The sequence below is a fragment of the Silurus meridionalis genome, chromosome 4 (assembly GCF_014805685.1).
Source record: "Silurus meridionalis isolate SWU-2019-XX chromosome 4, ASM1480568v1, whole genome shotgun sequence".
Taxonomy (NCBI): domain Eukaryota; kingdom Metazoa; phylum Chordata; class Actinopteri; order Siluriformes; family Siluridae; genus Silurus; species Silurus meridionalis.
Window position 1 is genome coordinate 23,208,216 of NC_060887.1, and position 9,967 is coordinate 23,218,182.

At 34.1% G+C, this 9,967-nt stretch overlaps 1 protein-coding gene across 2 annotated transcripts; it reads right to left on the reverse strand.

The window, feature by feature from the left end:
- Window positions 1-27: 27 nt before the first annotated feature.
- Window positions 28-4,943, reverse strand: LOC124383942. Of its 2 annotated transcripts, XR_006925306.1 has the most exons (10): window positions 4,784-4,943; window positions 3,365-3,430; window positions 3,000-3,161; window positions 2,859-2,884; window positions 2,660-2,758; window positions 2,308-2,464; window positions 2,109-2,191; window positions 1,917-2,012; window positions 1,400-1,725; window positions 28-63 (listed from the first exon to the last, which is right to left on the reverse strand). XR_006925306.1 is itself a non-coding variant. In XM_046846329.1 (9 exons), exons 2-9 carry the CDS (start codon window positions 3,402-3,404, stop codon window positions 1,474-1,476), a joined length of 915 nt encoding a protein of 304 aa, XP_046702285.1. In that variant the 5' UTR covers window positions 3,405-3,430; window positions 4,784-4,943; the 3' UTR covers window positions 418-1,473. The 2 variants fall into 2 exon arrangements, 1 of the variants encoding a protein (XP_046702285.1); XM_046846329.1 differs by lacking the exon at window positions 28-63 and having other exon boundaries at window positions 418-1,725.
- Window positions 4,944-9,967: the final 5,024 nt, after the last annotated feature.

A 9,967-nucleotide genomic window follows, 5' to 3' on the forward strand; every position in this document is an offset into this window, starting at 1 on the left:
TTTCTCCTTTTTTATTTTATAAATTATACACACACACACACACACACACACACACACACACACTATATATATATATATATATATATATATATATAGATAGATAGATAGATAGATAGATAGATAGATAGATAGATAGATAGATAGATAGATAGATAGATATTATATATTCATTTAGAATCGATAAACTTTAATTAAGTGTAAAAGTGAAAATTTTTTGTAAGATTGGGAGATCACTAATGATCAGTGATCATATAATATATAACCTTTTAATTTTCAATTTCAAACCTCTGTTATGTTCAATTAGATCATGAGCAATGAAATGGAGTGTTTGTGAGCTTTAGAGGGTTATTAGAATTCCTTTAACTAATAGAGAGGAACAAGGGACACAGGAGACCTCAGAAAAGCTGTACAAACAAGTTGAAGGTGTGGTACGTAGTAAATTATTCATGTTTAATTATTCATTCATCTTTAGCAGCTGCTTTATTCTGCTCAGGGTTGCATTAATCTGAAGCTTAGCACAAAAACACCCTGTGTGGGACAGTTTTAAGTTAGTTTTATTTCATTTTGTTTTCATTTTTGTCTTTTTCTCTTTCTTAAAATATCTCTGAAAATCATCCGAATAAGTCTGACAAGGTCATTTTGTTGTTCTTCTCTTAGTTTAATTCTAATTATACAAGCATCCTTAAAAATCAAACATGCAAAACCAGATGTTATTAGTAATGATTTAATTTGTACAATAAAATTTAGACAGGTTTATACAATCTTATAGTGCAATAGATGTGTGTTTAAAAATAAACCATTCAGGTTTTGAGTTTTAGCTAAAACTCACCTGCCATACAGATAGTTCTCATATGCAAATGTTGACTAATCTTATGACTACTGATATTTAGACTAGTATAAGTATAAAGTGCATAAATATTTTTCTTTTTGTTTGGTTGTCATTTCTTTACTTTAATGACATGCTCAATATTCTGTGAAACAGCCTTAGTTGGAAGGCCTTTAAACATTTTGTTTAAATGTTAGGTTTGGATTATCTGCTTTGGCAGGAGAAAGAATGAATGCTTAACAGGTAATATGATTCACGTTACACAAACATCTTAAAATAATAGACACCAATCCAAAAGGCCCTAAATGATTGGACTGTTTGCCTCAAAACAAGTCATGCTGTCATATGCAAACGGTAAAGAAAACAGGCTAAACTAAAATAGACAATTAATATGTATGCTAGAACTAAATGCAATTGCTCTCACTATGCTGCTTGTATCATGATGTATAGATTATACATTGTTAAATTATAGAAATTCTTCATAATTCATAATGTCTCTCTTTATAGAACATAACTTCGCTCATAAGATTTAGTTGACATGCAGTTAAATAAATAGCATACAATTCCTCATGCACACACACACACACACACACACACACCGATCAGTAATCAACACCTAGTGCTCAATTTCAATGCACACCAGTAATCTAACCTGCAGTTTTGCCCATCATGAGCAACCAGAGGAAAAATGAAGACACCACAAGTGGCATGTAAAAGCATGGAGTCATAGCACCAGAACCAACAACGTTTACTTGGCCGTTTAGCTTGAGGCAGGAAGCTGTGGTCGTAGCATTACAACACTCTAGGATGCAGTTGTTATTGCTGGAGGTGCACACTATTTCCTTGCTGCAGTCCTCTATACAGCTTGCTGTCCAGGTTACAGTTGGCGTCTTTTTCAGCTATAAGGAAGGAAAATAGAGTTATTAATAATTTCTCAGTCACAAGTGGTTGACTAGAGCCAGTGTCAATGTTTAATAAGATGATATAACTAAAATAACTATCCTTTTTTCACACATTTTATAATTTTACTTAAACAGTTTTAGTTTAATCTATAAGAAAGTGCATAGAAAGATATGGGAAGAGTTTTTACCATACAAAAGTTCTGACCAGGAGAACATAGTACAACATTGGTATTGCCTTGATAACAGGTGTCTCCATTACAGCTTAACTTATGGCACTTCTTGCCCTGTTGACAGTGATAAAAACAATGGAGTGTAAAAAAAATTGAACAAATTAAATTATTTATCTTCTGTGAACCAATGAAGTTTCTCTACATTCTTACATTGGTTGCCATGGTGGTGGTGGTGGCAACAGTAGAAACCTTAGCAGTGGTGGCAGTGGTGGTGGGGGCAGTTGTTGTCGTCACTGTGATTAGAAAACAAAATAGTACCACGTCTATCCAACTACTCAGTGTTTATGTAACTTTGCACCTTATGCAAATCTATTAAGATTACAAAAAGATAAAAAAGAAGTAAGAGTACTTATGAGGGAAGAGTTGAGTAGGTTGTTGAGAGTGGTGTTGAGACAATTGTCAGTGCAACAACTAATGGAGCAGTTGTTCTGAGAAGTGTTTGTACAGGCACTGAGGCACGAGCTTGTGCACCTCACTGAATACAACATATCTCCATCTCTTCTCAGCTAATACAACACAGAATATCAATCAGATTGTTCATTGGGATTGCAAAACATCTCATTTGAAAAGCACACACTATCCATTGTGCGGTATGGTGTTGAGAATATTATATTATATATTATATATTAGATTTATATTAAATCTGCAACATTTGACAGACCATCAAAAATATGTTTAGTACATGCAGTGAGCTGTTATACCTCACAATAATTTTCAGTCGCTGAGCAGGTGGTGATGTTGGTGCTTAAGAACGTATTGTAGCATGCAGAGTAATTACAAGAGAACATCTGACAGGACACCTATTGAAAATCGGACAAGAACTGAATAAAAAACAAATCTCAGATAACACTCCAGTCTGTTTATTACATCTAAAGCTAACTTGTTCCTTATATTACTCACCAGTGTAGTGTTTGTGCTATTTGTGCCTACAAGAAAATACAGCAAAACAGGAGCTTTAATCAATACGTTTCGTTAGCACTTTGTCTGTAAGATAGACAACACATAATATAACTACAATATTATCTTTCAGTGATTACTTACCAGTAGTGTTCACACTGTTACCTGAGGGAGCCATTGTAGAATTTAAAGTCCCATTAAGTGGGCTTACAGTGATAGGTATGGTTGTTGAGTTGTCTGTGGAATTTTGGCCTGCACTTCCACGCAAAAACAAACTTGTTTGTAGGAAAACATAAACAAGGAAAACTGCAAGAAATAGAAAGACAGAGTCAAAGTCCACTAAGCACTATGCAATCTATTTACACAGACCAGTTGAGCTAAGGTTTGAAAACTAATTCTAGTGAGTGCTGAGATAAAGTATGTCATGTAAAAAATTAAAGGAATATTTTATGCCATCCTTTATTTTATTTTGGTTTATTTTTAGTACAGAATATGTATTAAATATTTACCTTTAGACAGGGTATAGGGTATTACTACAGAGCTCTTCATTTTTTTTAGCTGTGACCTGGTTTCACCTGTTGATGCAATGACATGGTAGTTTATTCACAACTTAACCACATCTCTAATTTGTTTTCACAAATGTTTTCACCTATTACACGATTATTTTTAGCCAGTACAATCTGGTACTTGGAAAATGACAGACCAATCAATTAATTAAAGCTTTTTAGTTGCAGAAACGTCCAATGAATAAACTCTGTGTTGTGCAACTCTAATCATTCTACCAAAGTTTTCTCATTCTTCATGCAGGTTAACCTTTTGTAGAGCTATAGCTATGCTATTATGAATGCAATTGATCTGGAAACATCATGCTGCTTGATTTTTAATTATTAATAATAATGCTCTTTTATTACTCAGTAACTCTAATAAGAAGTCACTCATCAGTTTGTACATGGAAATGTACTGGAAGATACCTCATAGTCCTTAGTTACAAAATCACTCACTTTCATTGGGACCTGTTGCTCACACACAATTAACAACTTGTTTGTTCATTGAAAATCCCATGGGTACATGAGCACAGCTTGTTATTCATCCCCAGATGAAATTGCATAATCTCCTTCAGGAAACCGCTTTGGAAACCACTCTATATGTCAACAGGTTCTCCAAAATTGAACTCTTTCTTTCTTTTCATATCACTGTTTTGTAAGGGAGTAGGGGATAATTTGACTTTACTTCAGCAAAGAAAATAAGAAAACTTTTTTGGAATAAACCAATTAATTGTGGGGATTTGCATCAGAAAGAAAGAAAAACATATAATACACTACCAAAGTGTGGGTAGGAAAAAATGCAAAACCTTTAGATTTTGTTCAATGTTCATTTAGTCTGCATGCGATTTAATTTGCCTAACATGCAAATGTACAAGATGGATGTACTTACACTGCGATAGTGCATCACAAATTCCATTATATGCAATCAATAAATTATAAATATTTATTACTGATTACAATATAAACAGGATGGCTAATGAAACATTTTCTTCTTTTTATCTCACAAACTACCACAACTACATGGCTGATGGAAAAGTTCTGAATAAGCATTCCTTGCAATAATAAAAAAAAATATATATATATTTAAATATATTTCATTATTCCATTCTGTTAAACATTTACTTTGAAACAGTTTTTGAAAAAGTAATATATAATTATATAAACAATCTGGGTTTACATTATTTTAAGTCTACAGCAAGCACATCAAAATATTCCTGGCTCTGTGTTATTCCTGTGCCTGCACTAGCACCAGTCTGCAACCATAGCAACATAGTGCAGTTGGCATTTTGGCATCTTCAGGGGAATCCCTGGAAATCGGAAGGCATCCAACATTTCGCAAAGTAATCTTTAGAAAGTCAAAAGCTAGGGTAAAATTGTACTTACTTTTGTTGAGAAGGAAGGATAGTAATGTTTTGCCTGGGGATGGCAGCTGTGGTTGAAGTCAAGTGCCTACGCTCTACCGTTCTCTTTCTCGTTGCCCTCCTTTCTCCCTCCCTCTCCCCACTTCGGTTGCTACCTTTCTGCTGACATCACACGAGAGGTAGCCTAATGAGTGGAAACTGTTTTTGCGGCCTGGTGTCCTAATTGCATTTCCAAACAGGAGGGGAGGGACAGAATTTGGACAGATGTGCCAGAAGAATCAGTCCATTCAGTGGAAAAGAAGGCACTCTTAAACATTAACTATTTTATTGACTAAAATAAGGACAATGTTAATGAAACAGCAGGCTGTACTCTGGAATAACACACATTAGCATGGATCAGTGATATATCCCAATTAAATGCTAAAATCGTATAAATGCGCTCATTCACATGCACTTATTACGTTGCTTATTACAGGTTTATATTTGACCCATCCTAAGCTTATCCAATAATTTAGAAATGTCTCCTTTTGCTAGTAAAACTCAAATGATAATAGAACCTAAAGGCTTTAAGTGAACCTAAAGGCTTTAATTGAAACTAGTTGATTACACCTCATCACACCTTCCATTTGCATACACTCATGCCACAATGAAAACAGCAGTGACTTTTGAAAACATACTATTTTTTGTGTTGTTATCTTTTGCACCTGAAACAAAAATGAGAATTTTAAATGTAATGAAACAGTTAATCACCATACTACACTCTATAATTTTAATGCAATCTCTTGATTTCTCTCTGTAAGCCAATAAGATCAATTTAAGAAGCATACCTTTACTATTTTTTTGAGGCCTGCTTTAGTTGCAAACACACACATATATATATATATATATATATATATATATATATATATATATATATATATATATATATATATATATATATATATATATATATATAATATGGCCACTGATCACTGGTGATCACCCAATGATCTTACATGAAATATTCACTTTCACACTTTCATATATATATATATATATATATATATATATATATATATATATATATACAGTACAGACCAAAAGTTTGGACACACCTTCTTATTCAAAGAGTGCTCTTTATTTTTATGACTATGAAAATTGTAGAGTCACAGTGAAGGCATCAAAACTATGAATTAACACGTGGAATTATATACATAACAAAAAAGTGTGAAACAACTGAAAAATGTCATATTCTAGGTTCTTCAAAGTAGCCACCTTTTGCTTAGATTACTGCTTTCCACACTCTTGGCATTCTCTTGATGCCTACTTTGAAAAACCTACAATATGACATATTTTCAGTTCACTTTTTGTTATGTATATAATTCCACATGTGTTAATTCATAGTTTTGATGCCTTCAGTGTGACTCTACAATTTTCATAGTCATGAAAATAAAGAAAACTCTTTGAATGAGCAGGTGTGTCCAAACTTTTGGTCTGTACTGTATATATAATATATATAAACTTTTGGTCTGTACTGTATATATATATATATATATATATATATATATATATATATATATATATATATATATATATGATATTATATATATGAAAGTGTGAAAGTATATATATGTATACACTCCTACTTACTCAAAATGTATATTTATTCCTATTAATAAATATTAAGAGGAATTAATAAAAATCTTTAAAAAAGTCAAGGGAATATAAATGTTTTGTTTAGATCATAAAGCTAACCATAACAATTAAAAATTAAAAATCAGTTTCTTTAAATGTTCCATATGTGTACCTCATAAGTACAGTCATTCCTTTGTAATTATGGGTTATGGAATGCAAAGAATGAACCCTCTCTCAGATAGAAAGAATACAAGTGGCTCAGGTAATAAAAATCCCACATTACAGATCACATTCAGCTAATCTGTATTTTTTTTTTTTATTTGTGGCTGAAATTACAAAAGCTTGAACTGTATAAAATGCTTATAAAAACTATTGTGATTGCACGGCATTGAAAGCAAAAATATCAGGAGAAAATCACACGTCAAAAACAATAACATCTGTTGGGTAAAATTTGCTTTCATAATATTTGGTTGTAATTTTCATGCTATTCTGCTCCATTTCTCTCATTTCCATAAGCAATGCTGGCTATAAGCAAATGTAGTGATGTTGTTGGAAGGTTTGATTTGGAGATGGATACAGGTGGGACATTTTATTATAAGAGCAAAACACGAAGAACAATGACTCGGACTATGTGACAAATACAAGCAAAATCAGTACTGGAATAGACAGTACACGAACACTGTTTACACTACACAAAAATAATGGTGCTCAGAGTACATAAGTCTGCTTTAGGTTTGATCTTGTGCACAATATGAACATGAAGTGCAGGTGCTGATGTCTGCTGTAGTCAAGCTTGGTTGCTGCTATCTGTGCTAACCTGACAGCTGCTTACTTTTCATGTAAATCTGAGTGAAGGTACACTGAAAGAGTTTAGAATGACAAAGCAAATGCCACTCTATGGAGATCTAAATAATTTGAGCATGTACGTGGTTAAGAGGCAAAAAAATCACAGGCTTAACACATACCAGCTCGGCCTCTATAAAAATAGCAGCTTGGAGCAGGTGGCAGGACATAACAAATATTAATCTTTGTTTCTATTGTGTGAATACAATGAATGGAATATGATGGCTATATCCCAAAGGCATACATTATAGAGAGGGGGTGAGACAGTGGCTTTCTCTTGCCTTTTTCCCAGGAGAAGCAGCGCAAACAGGCAACGGCATCTACTGTACCTCTACGTGGCTGGTGGAGACTAATGAAGCCCCTGAGAAAGGTGCTGCAGAAGAGTGTATTTACACTCTTGTTCAGAAGATGACGTTGGTTTTTCTAAACAGCACAGTAACAAGCATTGTGGTTATTTATTTATTCATAAGCTTTTAGACTCATATAAGCTCATTTATCCGCACCGCATTTGGAGCAGTTATCAGGCACCCTGTCTCACTGAAACATACGGAAATGTATTTGTAGTGTCCATCACCTAATTTATTAAGCTAATTATTAACATTATTCAGCTAAAATCTTGTAATGCATTGCATGCTACACTTATATTGTGGCTTGATACTTGATAGCACATGGAATAAAATTTTATTTTGAAATTGATGACTGCAACAGGTCTCAAAAAAGTTGGGACAGGGCCATGTTTACCACTGTGTGGCATCACCTCTTCTGTCCCTATACATCTGGGAACTGAGGAGATAAGTTGCTGAAGTTTTGGGAGAGGAATGTTGCCTTAAATGTGTCTGATACAGGTTCTGATCTGCTCAACAGTACTGGGTGTTTTTATTTTTAATTTTAATTTTAATGATGAGCCAAATAGTGAAAGGTCTAGACTGCAGGCAGGCCAATTCAGCACCTGCACTCCTCTACACTGAAGTCATACTATTGTAATAGATGCAGTATGCAGTTAGCATTGTCTTGCTCAAATATGCCTTCTCTAAAAAAAGATGTTTTCTGGATGGTCGCATTTGTTTCTCTAAAACCTCTATATACTGTTTAGCATTGATGGAGCCTTTCCAAATGTGCAAGCTGCCATTCCACAGGCACTATAATGAATTGAGTGCTGATAACAAGCCAGATGATTCCTCTCCTCTTTAGTCCAGAGGACATGGTGTTCATGGTTTCCAAATAGATATTAACATTTTGATTCATCTTACAACAGAACAGTTTTCCACTTTCACTCATTACAGTTTAAATGAGCTTTGGCCCAGAGAGAATGGCAGTGTTTCTGGATCATGTTCACTCATGTTTTCTTCGTTGCATGATAGAGATTTAAGAGATTTGCATTTGTGGATTACATGACAAAGGGTATTCACAGACAATGATATCCGGAGATGTTAATGAGCCCATGCAGTGATTTCCATTACAGAATCATGACTGTTTTAAATGTAGTGTCACCTGAGGGCCCGAAGATCAAGGGCATCCAATAGTGATTTTCGCACGTGTCCTTTGTGCACAGAGATTCCTCCAGATTCTTCAAACATTTTGATAATATAATTTCCTGTAAATAAAGAGATATTCGACTGTTTTGCAATTTTATGTTGAGGAATTATTATTATCCTGAAATTAAATTATTCTAAATTTCCACAATTTGTAGACAGTCAGAGCTACTAACCATATAGACTGTATAAGACTGCAGAAAGAACATCACTTATAATCTTATACTCCAGTACTCATGTTAGTTCTCTCTCTCCAGTGTTCTGTATTGTTGAAAGATTTATGATCACACACTTGATGTCACCCAAATGAGGATGGGTTCCCCTTTTGAGTCTGGTTCCTCTCAAGGTTTCTTCCTCATAACATCTAAGGGAGTTTTTCCTTGCCACAGTCGCCACGGCTGCTCATCAGGGACAAATGCACACCATTCACCTTCACTGTTGATTTCTGTAAAGCTGCTTTGAGACAATGTCTGTTGTGAAAAGCGCTATACAAATAAACTTGACTTGACTTGACAGTCTTTCACAGATTGGTGAATCTCTGCCTTTCTTTACTATCTTTACTTCTCAAAGAGACACCTAAAAAGGCAGATAAACCTTTTTATCTTACTTACCTGTTGTCAATTTACCTAATTAGTTGCAAATACGTTTTCTCAACTATTAATTTTAATAACATTTACTTTATTCTTTTTTTGTTCCACTATCCTAATTTGTTGCAGCCATCAAATTGAAAATGACCTACTCTTTCTTAAAATGGTACATTTCCTCATTTGGTACAATGTTTAAAACATTTTATGTGTTTTTAATATTGTAAACTACGTATGGATTAATGAGATTTGCAAATCACTGCATTCGTGTATTTATTTACATTTTACACGGTGTCTTATTTTATTTTTTATTTTTTTATATGTCCAAGTAAGGACAACTGATAAAACAGCTAGCCTGTCTGGTTCAAACACAAAAAAGCTGTTGTAACACAAAGTTCATGCTGAGAATGTTAATGCAGAGTGCCCATGCTGAAAGACTCTACAATGGACATGGATGGATGAGAACTGAACCTTGGAGCAGTGGAAAAGGTGCCCTGGTGTGATTTATCATGTTTCCTTTTACATCATTTGTTTGGCCAGGTACATGTGTGTTTCTTACCTGGGGAAGAGATAGAACCAGGATGCACTATAGGAAGAAACCAAGCCAGCAGAGGCAGAGTGATGCTTTGGACA